Here is a 20220-nt window from a genome sequence, read left to right on the forward strand (position 1 = left end):
TTAGAACCACTCTTAGCATAGTAATCATAGTTGTTTTAAATTCCAAGTCTGACAATTCCAATATCCCTGCCATGTCTTGTTCTGATGCTTTCTGTTTCTTCTAATTGTGTCTGTTGCCTTTGGTATGCCTTGTGATATATATACATATTTTTTTCTTGATAGCTGGATATGATGTACTGAGTAAAAGGAACTTCTACCAAGGGCCTTCAGTAATGTGGTAGTGAGGTGTCAGGAAAGGGGAAGTGTTCTATAGTCCCATGATTAGGATTCAGTCTTTAGTGAGGTTGTGCCTCTGCGTGATGAACTTTCTAAGTGTTTCACAGGTCCTCCCCCACCCTCCTTTTAGGTGTAACAGGAAGGCTAGAGCCAGCTGGAGTTGGGTGTGTCCCCCCCAACCCTGGTCAGTTAGGCTCTGATGATACCCTAGCAGCTCAGGCTCTGATTAACTAGTTTCCCGAGAGGACAGGCCTTGTTAGGAGCTCAGTGTCCTGGTGTATTTCAAAATGGTTCCTTTTCTTCTCTCCCTCTACCGGAAGCATGAGGGTTGTTTCTCTGAAATTGACTGTGGGAGCTGGGTTGAGCTCCTGCAAGTAAATCTCATAATACTGTGGGAACATCTCTATGACTGGGCCACCCTGGATTTTTTCACTCCCAGACTGTCCTCACTGAGTCTCCAACAATCCGTCAATTAAAGTTCAGGTTTCGCTCCCTTGGTACTGGTGCCTGTGGTAGTTTCTGCTCAGTAGACTCTGCTCTGGTTAAGTTATTATTCTCTGTATTTGCTTGTCTGTCTCTCTGAACCTCGGGGCAAGTGGTTTGCTCTAGGTTCTCCCCTTTCATATGAATCCAAGAAGAGTTGTTGATTTTTCAGTCTGTTCAGCTTTTTACTTGTTATGATGGAGTTGTAACTTCCAGGCTCCTCATACGTGGAGCTGGAAAACGTTCTCCATTTCTCTACCTCGCAAAATTGTTCAGAGGTTTCTCAAACATCATTTAAAAAATACTTTTCCTCCAATTTATAATATTTCTGGTTGAAATAATAAGAAAGTTGAAAAAAGCTAAAATAAATACCTTAAAACTGGAGCTCCCCTCGTGGCTCAGCGGAAACGAATCCGACTAGGAACCATGAGGTTGCAGGTTCGATCCCTGGCCTCACTCAGTGGGTTAGGAATCTGGCATTGCCATGAGCTCTGGTGTAGGTCGCAGATTTGACTTGGATCTGGCATTGCTGTGGCTGTGGCGTAGGTCGGCAGCTGTAGCTCTGATTAGACCCCTAGCCTGGGAATTTCCATATGCCCCAGATGTGGCCCTAAAAAGCAAAACAAAGAAAAAAACAAAAAAACAAACAAAACAAAACAAAACCTTAAAACTGATTAGTGATTTGAAGAGATAGAATCATCAAATCCTCATGCCAAAATTTAGCCCAGCAGCACTTAGGGGAATTGAACTTTGGCGCTAAGGATCACAAATGAAAATTCATAATGGAAGAAGCTGTAATCAGTAAAACTGGATATGAAAAAAGCTTACACACAAGAACAGTAGGCAATAATTCTGAAAGTACCTGCCTCACTGTGGATGGAGTTCCCTTTCTTGTTCTCTGGGGTCTTAATTGTTTTCTTTGAGAGGTCCATTGAGAGCCTTAGAAAGAGATTCCCAAGAAGTTTCTGACCTCTGTTTCAATCTTATTTTTATTTGGGAAAATTTTCAGGTATCTCCTAGTTACTTTAGAATATACTGGGAAAATTGAGAAAGGTCAGTTTTTTTCATACGAAAAAGAAGATCTTTCTTCAACCAGCAGCTTATTTTATGAAATACCCAGTATCAGGGTGGCACAGACACCATGGGTCATGAAATGCATAATTTTCATATCCCAGAAATGGAAATTTTCCATAAGTTGTATTATTCAACAAAAGAATACATCAAATCTGAGTTCCTGCAAAACCAATGATCATCCAAGTAGTATTTAATGCCTTCTCTTCTGGGAAAGACAGATGTACAAAAACTTTAGTAATCACCAAATGTCAAAATAATATTGAACAGAATAAACATTTGACTAAATTAAGGTTCTCCTGAGGACTGGTTACAAATAACAAGAACAGTTAACAAATCAAGCATGATGAGAGGTGAGATTTTTTTTTTTTTTTTTTTTGGTCTCCTGATAAATTATATGGGGAATGAATAACTCCTGCTGTGACTATAGGAACATCTAGGTCATGTCTGTTTAAAGATTTGTGAGATAATAATAATACCTAACTTTCTGCAGTGCTTGGCATTCTCAAAGCACTTTATAAACATTAATTAGGCCTTCAATAGGCTGAGAGACTATCTCATTGTTGGTTTTTCCTGTTATAGCACCACTTAGAGCCTGCAATCTTTTTAGAGTTTAAATATGTATTTATTGATTGCTTTTAATGTATATTTACTCCATTGACAATGCTTTCAAATTATAATCAGCAGAGGAAAATGGCTCACAGTTCTACTTTTGAAACCAAGAAACAAGCCAGAATAACAACAGAGCTTCTCCTTGTCTGAGTGAACACAGCCTACTGGGGACTCTGGTGGTTTGGGAAACTGTTTTCCTACTTACCTTCATCCACTTCAAACATGCCCCTTTCATCCTTTAAAATTATATGTGTTTTTCTCATCCTGTAACCACTGCCTAGTGGGGTGCTTTGTATGTGGTGGATTTTCAATAAATGCCCAGCCCCCATATGTGGCAGCCATGCAGAATTCTACCACAACTTGTTTGTCTGTGACCACTCTTACTACATTTTGGAAACTCTGATTCACTTGCTGATATTAGTTCCATTTTTCTCCTGTCTAATTATCAGTGGACTGAGAATAAACACGGTAGAAGGAAATAAATGCAGACATTCTTCCAAGTTGCAAAAGCAAATACTCAAACATCTTTTTTATTTTCATTAGTGAACGTATAATAAGCCTTGTGTGCCATTCGAATTGCTGTGAATACAAACATAAACAGGGCGGCAAGGATAGAAGAGGTTTTGATTGGGGTTATTGAACTGACTCCACTTTAATGTGCTATACTTTATATGTTTGTATTTTCAATTGTAATAAATTAAAACGCTGTTTGTGTGTGCACTCGCGTGCATGCGTCGGTGGAAGGGGCATGAGTGTGCTATTTTAACAGAGCCTGGAGAAAACCTATTGGTTACAGAGTAAGGGTGTATTACCCTTTTATTCACTCATTTCCTCTTCTCTTCTGCAAATAAATTCTAGGATTGCTTGCTGAGAGAGAAGAGGAAGACTACGGAAAGGAAGAAATAGAATATTTTCCTTCAGTTAGAAACATGTCTAACTTCTGACAACTTTATTGTAAACCAAAATTGAAACCCCCTTGAATTTCAGACCCTGTGAATTTTCTATTATGCCTGTTTGAATGCTGCAAATTCAAGACTGACTTGATGATTCTTTCGAAATGGTGCCATGACAGACTTACACACTGCATCCCAGTTCTGCAGTTCAGGCTGGAACCCTAGAAATTATGTTGAGAGTCTTCAAATAATGAATATGATTCTATACATAAGAACAAAGTACACTTCTTGGAATTCTTGCAGTTACAAAGATCTAAGCAGGCAATAACAGCAAACAAGCCTAGGGCCATAAACCATTTGCAGGAATATTTGAAAGTTACAAATTAAACTAGAAGGTATTACATAAAATATGTTCTATCCTCCTATGTTGTTAAATATATTTGCATAAAATAAAATAAAAATATGATTAGATGAGTGGTAAAATAAAGATATGTGGATATATAAGTTACAAATATTTAATATAAACAGTCTGAATTTTTATCCTTGCCTTCTTTTTTACAAATTCACTGTGTATGTTTTTATAATGGGAATTCTCACAAAACTTGAGCTCTATGGAGAGTATTCATCTAAAACATCAATTAAAAATAAAATGCGGGAGTTCCCATTGTGGCTCAGCAATAATGAACTCGACTGGTATACATGAGGATGCAGGTTCCATCCCTGACCCCACTCAGTGGGTTAAGGATCCAGCGTTGCCGTGAGCTGTGGTGTAGGCTGCAGATGCAGCTCAGATCCTGTGTTGCTGTGGCTGTGGTGTAGGCTGGCAGCTACAGCTCTGATTCGACCCCTAGCCTGGGAACTTCCATATGCCACAAGTGTGGCCATAAAAAAAAAAAAAAGTAATTATAATCAAAGTGTATACAATTCAAATGTTTTCATCAAAACATAAATATTAAATAAGTGCAAAAATGTTAATGAATTTTTTTCATATTTTTATAATTAGATATTCAAAATTATCTATTAATATTAAAAGCAAATACAAATCATAATTATTACTAAACTTTTAAATAAGATTTGGACAAAGCCAAATACGCTGATTTAATTTTTTGATATTTCATAAATCTTATTATACATTTTATAAAAATTAAAGTATTCATGATTCCAGCGTTTAATGTTCATACTTTAACTGCCAATCTAAAGAATCAGCATCGTGTTTTATGCCCATTGTACACATATTTAGAGTAAAGTAAATTGTCTACTATTAATGTGGTTATACACATATTTAGAGTAAAGTAAATTGTCTACTATTGCAAAACATTCCTCAGCCACCAAACGCAACTTCTTTGTTTGTAATTCTGTTACCATGAACTGGAATATGAGAAAGAGCAAAGAAATGGTCACTGATCTCTTCTAAGAGACAACATTCACTGAAAGCATCTACTGAACTCAGTTATCTGAGAGGATGTGTCATGTTCATTAACGTAGCGTTTCCTTCTCCTAAATGTCTGCGTCATTCAAATCCTCCTGGCATATTTCTAAGCAGTGTTTTTCTCCAAGAGTGAGAACTTTAACCCATCAAAGTGAATCAAGGGAAAATGAGGAGAGTCCAGTTTAAGGTCTAATAACTGCATATGCTTAACAAACCATTCATCATTCAAAACATTAAATTGCACCAGGGTCTGCAAAGATTATGATTTACTCTCTGGCCTGAAGGTACCACTGTGCAATGTAGGGATGTAGACAATAGGCCAACTTGTCCAGGACTGTACACCTAAAGCACCTGATGCAACCATCTGTTCTCAGCTAAGGTCTTTCTGATGTCAGAAACTTTCTAAGCCTTAGTTTCTGCATCTGTCAAAGGGATAATAATTTCTTCTTTATATACCATTATGAAAGTTATATAGCCTGGCACATAGTAGATTCTTAAAGAACAGTAGTTATTAGTATTGAGTGGAAAAGAATTATGGGAACTGGCTTATTGCATTACTCATCCATCTAATAAATATGTACTGGTCCTTCTATATGCCAGGTGGCAGCCGGGTAGAGACGCATAGTTCAAAGACTGCTATGCTGTACTAGCTGGGTAACGTTTTTGTGTGGGATACAGACATGGACAATGGAGATATGAAAGTGCCATGCCAGCACAAGCAACACAAGAGCGAACCTGGCTTGCAAGAGCAGGGAAAGGCTTTGTAAATTAGACTGTACACAAGCTCAAAGGATGAGCAAGTTTCCTAGTGAGGAATGGGAAGGGCATTGAGAAGAGGATTGCAAAGACTTGAGAGTTATGAAAGCATTTCCATATTTCAGAAAAGTACAAAGTTGGAAAGAGGCAGAGTAAGCATGATGTCAGGCCTCTTAGGTGGTGAAATTCAACTGACGAGACCCAGGTGATTTGTTTACAAGTAGACCTGAGGTGCCATGTTAATCCTACATTGTGGCTCTAATTGGACTCAAGGAAAATTCCAATTCTCTGAGATGCACCACTTTTGAGGAGTTGGCTTACGAAAGGCTTGATCAAAGCCCCTGAGGACAATAATGTTGGTTTGTTACTACACACTGCTTTTCTTAAAATATACCAAAACTGGGGGCAGAAGGGAAACTCTTATTTTGGACCTCAGACACATGACTTCCAGCCCTTGGTTCCCCTATAATTTCGGTGATGGGTTGCCCTTTTCACTAAGAGCATCCAGGGACATATTCTAAAAACTGCTGTAACCAAAACATGCAGGCTTCTTAGTTAATAACAAAACAGTGCTCAATTCCGGAGGCAGAAAGGGAAGACAACGCACCATTTCTCTGAAGAAAACACATCCTCAAATCTTGTCAAGTGACATGCAAACCAGCCAAAGTATTTAATTTGAAACTTGTGAAGGTAACATCATGGCTAATGCACTGAAAGAATTAGACTGCAAAGCAGGAAAAGACCCAGAAGCCAGAGACAAATGCTCTTGGATGGGCAGAACCTGACCAGGCAAGCAGCCATGGCTGAGGACCACTGGTGCCCACAGCTGCTCTCCCAGGGCAAGGAACAGCCCTGCTGCCCCGATGGGGAAATTCTCCAAGTAACAGGGTTTACTTTTAACACAATCTCACCAATGTGAACTAGAGGAGGCGCGGGGTGGCCACAGTTGTGCAGGTGGGGATCAAGCCTTAGTCTCCAACAAGGGACAAGCCTTTGAAAAGTACAGACATTAAATCCATCCTGGCATGAGTCACTTCTATTATACCTAAAGTCACTGACCCCTCTTATCAACTGTGGATTCATCTACCAGAGACTTTTAACAGTGACTCCATTTCACGGGAAGACATTCTGTATTGACACTCAGTGTTCTTCTCTAATTATAATCTCTCATCATAATCTTCCAATATTTCATAGCTATTTAGGTGGATTCTACAGCCAGCATAAATTGGAAAACAGCTCTTTCATAGATTTTTAATAAAAGGAAATCATTGTTTTAGTCCACTTACCATTCCGTGATTCAGCCACCCTGGGATAAAATTATCAAGCAACTTCGGGTAAATCATCTCTCTGTCATAGGCATAAATGATCCAAAACACTGCCACAACGAACTGGAAGAGAAAAGAAATCCTTTATGTCAGATGCCCCAACTATCCACAACACACAGTTTGTTGGTTATCTATTGCCCAAGGAACCCCACAAAATGGCCATTTATAACAAAAGACAAATCGGTTAGCCAGATAATAGCTGGAAAGATGGTTCTAACTTCATCCCATTAGTGGTAACTGTTGGGGTCCCTCCTTTTCTCCTTGATCACTCAACTGTGTTCCCTCAGGCAAAAGGATAAGTTTGTGAGGGTGAGAGGCTGTCTGTCTGTTATCTGGAACAGCTCCCTTCCAGGGCTAATTGTGTTGGTTTGATGCTTCTCAAGAGGGTTTAAAAGTTCATTGGTGGTTTTTTGGATCCCATTCCCCACCGTACAGAGTTAGCACATTCAAGAAGTTGCAGTGGATTTTCCTTGAACCCAGCATGTGGTTTGAATTAATCTTCACATTCTCAAGTTTCTACTTCACCATGAGCAGCATTGAAATCACTGCTATAAAATGTCCAAAAGTCACATTTCCAGAAAATGTATTAATGTGTATAGCTTAAGCAGGGGCTTTGCTGCACAGAGAAGCAGAGTGTATGGAGAAGTAAAGGAAGATTCCCAATTCTCTTGGAACAACTCACGAATTCATCTGGATTCTGGAGGTTTATTTTGAGCCATCAGCAACATCCTCATCAAAAGCAAGTAGAGCACTGAATTTATTATCTTATCTTTCCTCAAACTAATGGTGAGAGAAGCAGCTCAGATAAAATAATGAATGGCCTAAGGTCTTAACCTTCATTATAGAATTGCTTTTTTAAAAGTGAATGCTTCTGTAAATAGTCTATAAATGTAGCCTAGAAAAGGGAACAAACCATCCCAGAGGAAGGCCTCCAAGTCTCTTCAGAGTTATGTCTCAAAATAATAAATACTACAGATTGATAAAATGTAGCATAAATATTAAACAGAAACAGCTTCATCTTACTTCTTATGTCATCCATGCCCCGACATTTTATTCACAATATATATCTTATTGCCACTTGCTATAAAACTCCCAGTGGTAACAGATCAAGGCTGGTCATCAGAAGGGCTCCAAAGTTCTTTTCTAAGTATGTCAGTTAACACGTGTCGCCTTAGCCCGAAAAAAAATTTCACCCTTAAAACCTAGGATGTTATGAACACTTGCTGTTTCATAAAACACATTCACATTGAATGATAATTACAATAGGTGACTGTAGATAACACACAGGTTTACCAGAGTTGGGTCAGTTATTTATCCTGATTTGGGGGCAGCAATGTTCACTCATTGGGATAAATGTGCAAGATGAAAAGAGACAAAAACATCTATTATTAGCTTAAGGTTAACTATCATTGGGCTCTTTCCAAGTACAACAAATAATTTTTGAATTATTCACAATTTGGGTTTGTGCATCCCACTACAGACTTCCTGTGTACTGAATATCAGTGTTCCTTGCCCTCAGACCTGGGTGGGCACCATGCTTCCACTCTTACTCGAGGTGTGGTCTCATGCATCAGCAGCACCCATGCTGCCTGAGAGCCTGTTACATGTGCAGAATGCCAGGCCCCATCTTCATCTGTTGTGATCCTGTTTTAATAAGATCCTGAGGTCATGCCTATGCACATAAAAGTCTGAGATCTGCTTTGTAAGGCTCTGTTCCAGTCCCTCAGAACCTCCTCCCTCCTCAAGGAGCGAGGCAATCCCAGGTTCAAGTAGCTTCTCCACCCAGAGCCTGCAGCCCTCCTCTTCTAAACCACTTCCTGGGAAACCATGACCGTAGAACTTCCTGCCCAAGCAGACAGGAGCATGCCTCAGGGCCTGTGCAGGGCTCCTTCTCCAGTCTTGTGACCCTGGACTGCAGTAAATGTGTGTATCCTTTGACCTGAGAGATGGCTAAGAAGTGTTTGTTTCCGTAGGGTAGAAACTAAAGCTCCACATTTGGCTTGGGTGTCCACACACAGGCACAAAACCATTTCCACTAAGGATGGAGCTGTAAGTAGAAATCCCTTTACCTTTGCCACAAAATGTAATTTAATCATAAGTCACATCACAAGTCACACTCAAGGGGAGGTGATTATACAGGCCTAGAAAGCAGGGGGCAGAGTCTGGGGACCATCTCAGATTTCTGCTTACCGTATGCTTCTACTCTTCTTTTTCAAAATCGTTTTGGCTATTGTAAGTCCTTTGCATTTCCATTTAAATTTGAGAATCTTGGCTTATGAATTTCTACTCTCCTCCTAGAATTCTTATTATGACTGTACTGAATCAATACGTTCAATCTAAGGAGAAATGACTTCTTAACTATATTGAGTCTTCCAACCTACGAATGCAATTTATGTCTTCTTTTATTAAGATCTTTAATTCCTCAATGTTGTAGTTTTTAGTGTACAGATCTTACACATCTTTTGTTAAATCTTTCACTAAGTATTGCATGGTTTTTATGCTATTGTCCATAGCATTAAATGTCTTCTTTACATTCTTTGTTGCTAAAAACACAAATGATTTTTGTATATTAACATGGCAAACTGTACCATGTTAAATTCACTTAGTAGTTTGTGTAGTTATAAACTATTTTTGATTTTTACATGTACACAATCCACAAAGGAGGACAGTTTTCTTCTTTCTTTACAATTTCTATTCTCTTATTGCACAATGTTGACTAGAAGTGAGGAAGAGAGAGCCTTCTTCCTCACTTAGAGAAAGTGCTCATTGTTTCAATATTTCAGTGTGATTTTACCTGGAGATTTTTCCTTTTTCAAGTTGAGAAAAATCTCTCCTATTCTTAAGTTATGTATATAATGAATGAGTGCTGAATTTTTTCAGATCGTTTTCTGCATATCTTCAGGTGAACATATATTTTTTCTCCTTTATTCTGTTAATAGGAGGAATCATATTGCGTGATCTTTAATGTTAAACTAACCTTTAATTCCTGGTCATTATATATTATCATTTTTATGTATTGCTGGATTCAACTTGCTGATATTTTGTTAGGGAATTTTTTCCATCTTTATTCATCAAGTACGGGGACCTCTAGTTCGTTTTTTTATTTTTTTCTCATAATGTCATTTTCTAATTTGGGTTATAGGATAATGCAGGCCTCCAAAAATAAAATTGGGACGTGTTCCCACCTCTATTTTGTGAAGGGCTTTGTGTAAGATGGGTTAATTTCTGCCTTATCTATTTGATATACTTTTCCAATGATGTCATTTGGACCTATAAGTTTTCTTATGAGAGGACTTAATTGGGAATTCAGTTTCTTTAATAGACATAGAGTTTTCAGGTTTTCTATTTTTTTTTTTTTTTTGAGTTACTTTTTGCCACTTTGGCCTTTGTAGAATTTCTCCACTTCATCTAAATTTTTGAATCTATAAAGTTGTTCTTAATATACCACTATGGAAATCAGCAAATGTGGCGAATCAGGTATTTTGTCTCTAGAGAGCCAGTCATTGACGTTTACCAGCACAGCGCTGGGGACAGCTACCTTCTGTTCATCGGGAATGATCATTCATGATGCCCCGACCACATAAAGCATCGTGGGAGGTCAATACTTGGTGAAGCAATTTGTTCACTCCTTTGACCCCATACCATGGATTGCAGGAATTATACGGGTTATTAAAAGTGAGGTGACTTTGAAGAAAGTGTTAGTCACCTTTCTTAGTGCAACACTAGAAGGTCAAGAGGTACAGCGAACCGAGTAATCAGCCCTGTAAATAATTCCTGAGATATAAACACAGCACAGATGGTAGCTTCTTGGCTTCCTGTGCTGATATCCTCTTGATGATATGGTCATCAGCAGACCCAAAATTAGTTTGAACTCTACTATCAGGGCATGGATAGGAACAAAAATAGGTTCTTTCAGACAGGCTAAGTGATACTGCAACGTCCTACTGCTGTGAAGAGGCTCCTTCTCTGGCCAGGACCAGTGGCCAGCTATTCTGCAGCACACACCTGCTGCTCCTGTGCTGCCAGGACCAGAATACTGTACTTGAACTGAAAGTGGGAGAAGCACATTCACTTTCCAGGCCTTCAAGCTTCCCAACAAAATACTTGTATTACAGCTGGTCATAGAGGCCTCAATTGAACCCCCAGCAGGATTGGAAAGAAATGCAAAAGAAAACTGCATTCACACTTTGTCTCTTTTTGTCAGGAGCCTCTCGTGGAGTCCAGGAGAAGCTGAAGCTAATTAGCTGTAGTTCACTTCTAAGGAGAAGCTTTACCCATCAGTGGGAAATTCTTCAGAGTTTAGTTAAACCAATTAGAATGCAAAGGATGTTGCAGAGAAATTTGCCCTGAAGGAGGCTAAAGAGAAAAGTCACTTATCTATGGATTGGTCTATAAAGGCCATTTAGCATGACTTCAAACATCCACTGTTAAAGAAGAGGAGGAGGAAATAAATAAATGCATCTTTAAAGTCTTCAGCCTCAACCTGACATGAGCCTAGGAAATTGCTTTCCCTTTTAAAACTAATCTATTACTACTCAGACCTTACCAAATACAGACTGGAAAACATTTAACTTCTCTTTGGGCTCTACTATTTTGCTTTTATGTTTCCTTTTCCTGATCTGCCTTCTTGTCAATTCTTTCCATTTCTGAGAGGTAATGTTTAGACATGTTTCCAGTTGTGATTTCTCTTTCCAAACACATGAAGCACGAGGATAAGTTGTGTGTTGGGATGCCAGCTGGCTTCGTCTCCAATGGCCCCTCATTTTGACATGGCCCTGGTCTTCCCCCTTGTCTTCCCACATGGCCCTTGTCTTCCCACTTGGCACATCCTGAGTCCTAGGTTCTTTCCTCTTGGCTGACCTCCCACAGCCATACCCTAACTTGAGGAACGCAGAGTGAAGCACAGGGCGCTCTGAAACGCCAGAGCATCTTTTCGTCCAGAGTACAGGCGGGTTCTAGTACTGATTCCTAGAAGTGTGACACAGAATTCCTCAACTGTAATTATGAGGAATATAATTATATAATGTGAGTAATGCATTCTGCTCAAATTACCTTAAAATCTGAATCTCCATTTAGAGACTTTCTAAAGCACATGTAGATGTTAGGTCTTTTTCATGGCTTTCAACTGTCATCTTTTTGGTGGAATTCATAATTTCTCTCTCTGTACACACACTGAGGTCCTTAACTATCTTTTCAGATTGAGTAATTAAGGTGGGAAGAAAAACCCAACTCCTATAAGAGCCGGTACGACTTGGTGCCTGCCTTCATCTCCAACCTTGGTTTGTACCATATTCTCTAAGCTCCAACTGGCAATGGGGTCGCTCCTGAAACTCATATGCCTCGGAGTCATAGCATTTGCCACCCTCTATGCCAAGACTGTTCTCCCATTGTCAAAAGGCTGGGATCTCTGTTCCTTAGGTTAGACAGCACCTCTCCGTGGGCGCCTCAATGCTGCTCCATTATTTTCTATGATAGAGACCCTGGGAGAAGATAGGCTCTTTTTGTTATTGTTCGATCATTCCTTGTCTGGCTCTTTTATGAGAAAGTGAAGTCTCAGGAAACAGGAACTTCTCTGTCTAGTTCACTGCTATTTCCCCATTGCCGGCATGCACCATGTTTATAGCAAACGTTTGCTGAATAAATGAATAAAGATGTATTGCTGGTCCTTGTATGTGTCAGACATCATATCTCCCATAGAAGCACATACCTTTTCCCTCCTTCAATTTATTGACCTAAAATTTCTCTTAGGTTATCCAAATATTTTTGTCCTTCTGTTTGGGAGGAGATCAGCTTTTCTTTTCAAGTTGTTTCTTCTAGCCCATCCTTCCTAGAATGTCTATTGGTTAGCTCCTCCTTTCCCTGTTTTAAGCAATCATCCTAAAATAATCCTTCCCTGAACTTCAAGATCACGACAGAAAACTAAAGGTTCTCTTTCTTGAAATCAGCTGAGCATAAGGAGAATGAGAAACAGAAAGAGACCAATGGAAGTAGGAAATAGCCATAATCCCAAAATCACTCTTTTCAACAGGCTTCCAAATATTAGGAAAACTGAACCTGGAAAGGGGAAGACTCTGAAGTAAGAAACAAGATCCGAGGGCTCTCTGGTCGAGGGAGCAAAACAGAGAGATCACTACAGGTGGCACAGTGTAAGGGGCATGAAGTGAGCCTTGCTGGGAATAAGAAGTCTGAGAAGCATCGCAGCACTGGGGACATGTTCAGGGGTCAGAGGAGAAGATGTGAAATGTGGAAATGGGCCAGCACGGCACCTCTGTAAGCAGCAGGATGTGGGCACGGGAGGTAAGTAGGGGCCTGTGGTACCCAGCCTGAATAGTTCATTCATGCTCACCTGAAGAAGACCAGGCTTCCTGTCACCGTACAGAAGGGTTGTGATCAATATGATTCAAGGAGAAAGAAATGAGCCTAGCCCAGAGAGAAGCCTTTCACCAGGGGTTGGTGGTGGTGGGGACCAGAAATTCAAGTTGCCCTCACTCGGTGCCTTCACCTGTCTCCATTTCCAGCCTTTCACAAATGTCTAGCTCAGAAAGAACAGGATGCGTAATCATAAAAAAAGAAATAGCCCGGAATGTATTCATCAATATAGCCAAAGAGAGAGAGAGAGCTGAACATGATGGGGGGGGGGGGTTGAACAATTCAAATCAAAAATGTATTAATTAATTTGCAGTCAAATAATTCTCCCTTAAAGAAAAGAGATCAAAGATGAAAAATTAAGACTTAGAGAAGACAGAGGGAGAAAAGAGGATAAAAATGATTGGATAGAATTTTGGAAAGAAATAAAATATAAAAAACAAAACCACATAAAACTGAAAGTCACATTCCAAGCAGTAAAAGGAAAAACTGCCTTTGGTACAGACAGTGGGGGGTTAGCTCTCTGCAGTTCTGTGGACTAGATACACTGAAAAACCTTCCTGCTGCGAAACACTAGGTACTAAATAAATTACGACAAATATACTTTCAAATGTATTGCTGAACGGACAAGAAAGGAAAGGAAATCGCTAGGATCCCAAAAAAAAAAAAAAAAAAAAAAAGAAGACAAAAAAAGGACAGGGAAAAAACCAGAACAGTGGCAAATACAGAAACTGGACTGCCCTGGAGGCAAATGCCAACTCCAGAAGTGTTCTGTGAATTGTGGCCACAGAGATGGGATGACAGTAGCCTCGGGCCCATGCAAACTGGTGCAGCAGGTCCTGAACCTGAGGGGCCTGGCCCACCGCAGAGCCAGAGCTTCAATGAACGGATAGGCTAGAGAAAGCACCCTTCATCAGGTCATATACCCTGCTTTCCATTCTTAACTGCTAAGACTGGTTTAATCAGAAAGGTTTCATTTCATTGACTTTTGTTTCCCCACTGAGATCCTCCTCCTTTATCCTGGCATTCAGGAAAGCTCTGGGTGGTAATTAAGCAAGGTTTGCAAAATCAGAAAAAAAAACAATCAACTGTAGTGGATACTGTTGTAGTGCTTCTCCCCATCCCCTCTTCAGGGCCCGGACATCCACCCAGCAGATGTTGGGGAATATCAGCTGGGGGCTACTGCCAGCTGCATCCCTCATGAGAAGGGAACTGCCTTGCCCAAGGCCACGCCCCTACCCAGGGGCAGTCTAAATCCAATGTCTTACATGGATGCAAGAATCCAAAGAAGCCCTTCTGCCTCAATTTAGACAACTCTGAACGGTCATGCCTGTTCTAGAGCTCCCAATTTAATTCAATTCAGATCCCATCTATCTGGAACTAGCATCAGATCCTACAGGTTCCAGGCTCAGTCTTATAAGATGGGACCCCTCCACCCTTCAGGTGCTAGTGGCAAGTCGAGGTTGTCACTAGTGCTTCTGGCCCAACTGGCTATATATAGATCAAGGGTCCAATGATCCCCTCCCTGGCATTCAATTAACTTGCTAGAGTGGCTCACAGAACTCAAGGAAACATTTACTTACATTTACTGGTTTATTATAAAGGACATGATAGGAGTTCCCGTCGTGGCGCAGTGGTTAACGAATCCGACTAGGAACCATGAGGTTGTGGGTTCGATCCCTGCCCTTGCTCAGTGGGTTAACGATCCGGCGTTGCCGTGAGCTGTGGTGTAGGCTGCAGACACGGCTCGGATCCTGCGTTGCTATGGCTCTGGCGTAGGCCGGTGGCTATGGCTCCGATTCGACCCCTAGCCTGGGAACCTCCATATGCCGCGGGAGCGGCCCAAGAAATAGCAAAAAAAAAAGACAAAAAAAATAAAAAATAAAAATAAAGGACATGATAAAGGATACAGGTGAACATTCAGATGGAAGAGATGCATAGGCATGGTATGTGGGGAGCAGTGGGGAGCTCTCTGGATGCACCCTCACCCAGCACCTCCATATGTTCACCAACCCAGAAGCTCCCAAATCCCTTATCACTGGGGGTTTTGGAAGCTTTACCATGTATACAAGATAGATCATTTACTCCATTTTCAGCCCTTCTCCCTTCTTAAGACAGTGGAAGGGAGTGGGGCTGAAAATTTCAAGCTTCTTATCATGACTTGATCTTTCTGGTGATCAACCCTTAACCAGAAGTGTGCCAAGAGTCACCTCAGAACAAAAGACATTCCTGGTGCTCTTGTCACTTAGGAATTTACAAAGGTTCTAGAAGCCCTGTGTCAGTTATGGGGGCAGAGATTTGTGTGTGTGTGTGTGTATTCCTATTATCTCACAAATGCCAAAGACTACTCCATTTCTGGATTCTCTAGAAAGGCTGGCATAGAGCAGGAACTCATTCAATGTTTGGTGAGTAAATACCTTTGGTTAATGATTCTAGAAAAAGCAAAAGGAAAAGGAAAATGGTCATATATGGAGAAAAATCACCGAAAACCATGGATCTAACACAACATGCAAAGCCATAGGACCGGAGCATGAAATACAGAACAAGCTGGGAGACGCTTTCATGCCTTCACTAATAACAAGGGCATTCATGGAAGTTGAAGCACCTCAACAAGGCCAATTTGACCAGGTACATCTTCTCTCTGGCAAAGTCACATCCACAGGATACAGAAGCAGCACTGATTTGGAATATATGCCAGTTCTGACTGATAATTATGCCTTGTCTTGCCCTCTGGAGCCATGTTCCCTTCCTTACACTAAGTTTAGTTAACAGGCTCCTCTCCTACTCTCATGTCATTTCTGAGATGGTCATCTCTGAGGTGTAAGCCCTTCCCCAGAATACCAGCCTGTGGAGCTGGGTCTCCATGACCTAGAGTCTCCAGACACTTTCCCCGGGGCTATGTCCTATGTCATCCCTGTGCCTACAGGCTGAAACCACCATAGTAATCATGTGGTTCCCCTGATTTTGGCTCTTCCCAGTGTCCTAAGCATCTCTGCCTGGCCTATTTCACCACCAACTGAAACATGGAAATGACAGCTTTTATTAAAGTTTGCTTTTCTTTCTCACCAACAAAACCCAAGTTGCCTGGGGTTGGCTTCTAGTGGTGGAAGTCTTCTCTTGTGAAGAGTGATGTGTGAAGGTTTTTTACTCCTTGAGGTGGTGGGCCTGATTAGTAAAGTGGTGTGCATTGTGAGAGGGTAGGGCATGGAGCAGAGGAAGCTCTGAGGACAGAAACTGTTTATTCCACTTTCTGGTCATCTGTTAAGCTGCAGAAACAGGGACAAAACCCCCTATAAGACTATAATCTTATAATCTTGAAATCAAATCAGGAGTTAAAAATCTTCCCACAAAGAGAATGATAGACACAGATGGATCACTAATGGTTTCTATTAAACATTCAAAGACACAATTCCAATTCTTCTTTTTTTTTTTTCCTTTTTATGGATGCACCCGTGGCACATAGAAGTTCCCAGGCCAGGGGTCTAATTGGAGCCACAGCTGCAGCCTATGCCACAGCGATGGCAACACTGGATCCAAGCTGCATCTGTGACCTACCACAGTTTGTGGCAATGCTGAATCCTTAACCCACAGAGGAAGGCCAGGGATCCAAGCCACATGCTCATAGAGACAATGTCGGGTTCTTAATCTGCTGAGCTATGCTGGGAACTCCAATAATTCTAATTCTTCACACATGTTTTCCAGAGGATAAGAAGAAGGGATGGTGTTCTCTTCATGGCTCAGCAGTCAACAAACCCAACTAGGATGGCTGAGGAGGCGTGTTCAATCCCTGGCCTCGCTCAGTGGGTTAAGGATCCAGTGTTGCCATGAGCGGTGGTGTAGGTTGCAGATGTGGCTAGGATCCCAAGTTGCTGTGGCTGTGGCCAGCAACTGAAGCTTCAAGCAGACCCCTAGCCTGGGAACCTCCATATGCCTCAGATGTGGCCCTAAAAAGCAAAAAAAAAAAAAAAAAAAAAAAAAAAAAAAAAAGGAGAAAAAGAAGGAAATACGCCCAAACATACTTTTTAAGACTAATGTAGCAATGATACTGTAACAGATAAGAACAATTACAAGAAAGAATAGTGTCCACAAATATTCTTTATGAAAACATGCAAAAATCATAAGCAAAATTTTAACAGTATCTGTCAGATACTGTTACATCTTTCACAGTCATTTAAAATAACCCAAGTGAGTTAGGTTTTGTTGAGCCCAATCTTCACATTAGAATACCAAATTTTAGAGCTTACAGAATTTGCATTAGGAAGTGGCAGATCCAGAATTAGAACCCAGGTCTGTCTCCAGTCTCACGCTCTTTTGTCAACATCCGATTATCTTGTGTCACACACAGGTGAGATCATCTCATAAGGTTTTGGCATTCTAGTAACTCATCCTTCCTTTATAGGTTCAAAGTTTTAAATTGATCCATTTTAAATTGAAATCCACCCCCAAATAAACTGAGCAAGGCTCACCTCACTCTGTCAAGTGACAATAAATATTTGAATTAAACGCATCCAGAAACCTCACACATGACTGTCTTGTTATGTTAGAGAACACTGCCAATCAGTTAGCATTGATAGAAGTTTCTTTTTCAAAAAACAATTTGGATCTTTTGTCATAAAATCACTGGAAATCAAACTCTTGCTGTCTCTGTCTTTCTCTTTTATTAATAAAGGGGGACTATAGTCTAGTTATTAGATATGATTGTATTAAAATGAATATTCACAAGCTGGCTGTAAGTATGTAAGAGAGACAGCCAACTAACCTAAGCTTGAATTTAAAGGTCCACCTGAGAATCAAGAAAAATCAAATCTAATAGAAGTTAAGTAAGTAATTAGAGCATCCTTTTGTAGAAGCCCTGCGTGTCAGTAATTGCCTATATTCGATGCCTTGAGTATAGTATCAGAATGGCCTGACCAGAATACTACTGGAACAGTGGAAGATGAAGCCTAGTCAAATGAGTTAGAGCTACTCAAAAAGGATATGCTAACAGGAGAAAAGTGATGGTCATAGTGGGGAGGCTTACAGGTATTAAAGAGCAAGAATGTGTCTCCAGCCCTGTATAGAGGACAGGGTCCCTGCCACCCCAGGCAGCATTACAGACTACTTAGCAAAAGCATGGATCAGACCATAGTAATGTGACTACCAGCTGCTATTATCATTCAATTGCCACCCCTGGCCTTGATTTTGAGTTCACCCAGAATTCTGCTGGCCATTCTGCTATCTTCTTCAAAGTTGTTCTACCTCTAGGAAGAGCTTGTAGCCTGACAATTTTTTTTTTTTTTGTCATTATAAATTACTTAATTATCTTTCTGAACTACACTTCAGTCTATAATCATTTAGCTAGCATGAGTTCAGTTACAGAGAGAGGGATTACCTCAAAATAAGACAACACTGAGTGTCTGGGCCTTTGGTCCTGGGCTACAAGGACATCTGAGTACTTTCCCAGCCAGGACACCCACAAATGGCCACCTTACCACCTCTGAACTGCTATGGAGGTAGGAGAGGCAAGAGGCTCCGGTTTTCTGCGTTTTGTTTCGTTTAGATTATATGCATAAACAAACTGGGGAAATAGGCAGCAAGGTCTGACTACAGTTCGCAATGGGAAAAGACCTTTCGGAGAGGTGGGTGTGTTTGTTTTTTAGTATCAGTGTCCCTCCTTTTTTCCCCTATGCACAATTTACCCTTTAAATTTAGAGCATGAACATCTCTAAATGAGAATACGTTTGCAAATGAAAATACACATGTGGTTTTTTCATTACAAAAGAAATAAAAGCTTATTGTGGAAAGTTGCATGGATTTTTTTTTTTTTTTTTTTTGCCTTTAAATCCTTCTGTGATGATCTACGCTGTATAAATAAAGTGGAAGGAGTCAAAAAAGCAAAGAGTCACCTTTGGAACCAAGGTGGCTCAAAGATGCATATAATAAGCACCCTGACTGTCAGCAATCCGTTTGCCTAACAGCGCTTGAGTTTTTTCTTGGCATTTTGGTCTACTTGAACTCCTGGTCACCTGCTTAGCCCCCCTGCCCTGAACTGCTGACCAATTGTGGAATTTGTTTGGTTTTGTTTATGAACACTTTTCATCAATTAAGAGCCAGGAGGTTATACTAAACTAATTACTTTGAGGATCAGCATCTCAGAAAGGTGCCAAAATTGGGGAGAAACATCTGTTTGGATGCTGATCTGCTAACAGAGCTAAGAGACACAAAGAAAATATACTTTGGATGGATGATTTTTCCCCCTAGAGCTTTCTTTCTTTTTGCTCTCATACTGCCATATTTTTCTTCAGATTCTCCAGGCACAGAGCCTTCATCAAACACATCTGACTGGGTCCAATTCACAGGTAAAAATCTCCAGGTAGGACTGAGCCAAGCAGGAAACAGCTGTTACAGCCAACATGGCAGCCACTTCCCCTCATAGTGCCCTGGTCCTTGTGCTGCCCTCACTGTCTGAAGGATGAGTGAACGTGCTATTATCTACACTGCTCACTTTTATAAGATCCCCTACGAGAGTAAGTGAAATCCTGTGAGAGCGGTTAGCATACAGCCCTCAATAAATGTTAACCAAATTGGCCACAAGGTCTATCAAAGTTTTCTCCCCATTTTTCTGGCTTGCCTCACTTTTTAAGGTAAAGAGCAGAAGAAGGCTCCTTTGCATATCCTGCAACATAATGTAGAAGACTCTTCTCCAAACAGGTTAAGATTACTTACAGGTGCCCTTTGCTGAAGGATGCTGAGGTCCAGGAGGCTGGGCCACATCAACGAACTAATTTGACTTAGACCACCTTAAATCCTTGTCAAAAATGGGGGTGAGGGGGATAAATTATAAATTTAAAAAGAAAAGTAAGTTTGACTGAAAACTCTCCTGATAAAGCAGAACGAAATGGCTCTTAGGAATTCTCAGTAAAACATTTCACTGGGTAGGCACAGTTGATTTGTTAGGATACCTGAGCAGAATGTATTGGCTCACTTCTAGCCAAAAATACTCTTTCGCAATTGTGTAGCAAAAGAATGCCGTCTTAGGAACCCGGAGATGATTTACAGATGATATTGTGTATATTTAGTACCCCAGTTC

General features: G+C 40.6%; 1 protein-coding gene across 7 annotated transcripts in view; it reads right to left on the bottom strand.

Moving 5' to 3' along the window:
- AIG1 (androgen induced 1) overlaps positions 1–20220 on the bottom strand; it is a 252199-nt gene that overhangs the window by 147535 nt on the left and 84444 nt on the right. For all 7 annotated transcript variants that reach the window (XR_014845304.1, XM_021072473.2, XM_021072467.2 and 4 more), the window contains exon 3: positions 6747–6848. Coding sequence is in view for 6 of the 7 variants with exons in the window: in XM_021072473.2 (XP_020928132.1) it covers positions 6747–6848 (102 nt within the window). In the remaining variant the exon portion in view is untranslated. The remainder of the gene's footprint in view (positions 1–6746; positions 6849–20220) is intronic.

This window comes from Sus scrofa, chromosome 1, assembly GCF_054392235.1.
Source record: "Sus scrofa isolate SSC_HxYL_T2T_F1_AM1 chromosome 1, Sscrofa_HxYL_maternal_Yorkshire_Landrace_v2.0, whole genome shotgun sequence".
NCBI lineage: Eukaryota > Metazoa > Chordata > Mammalia > Artiodactyla > Suidae > Sus > Sus scrofa.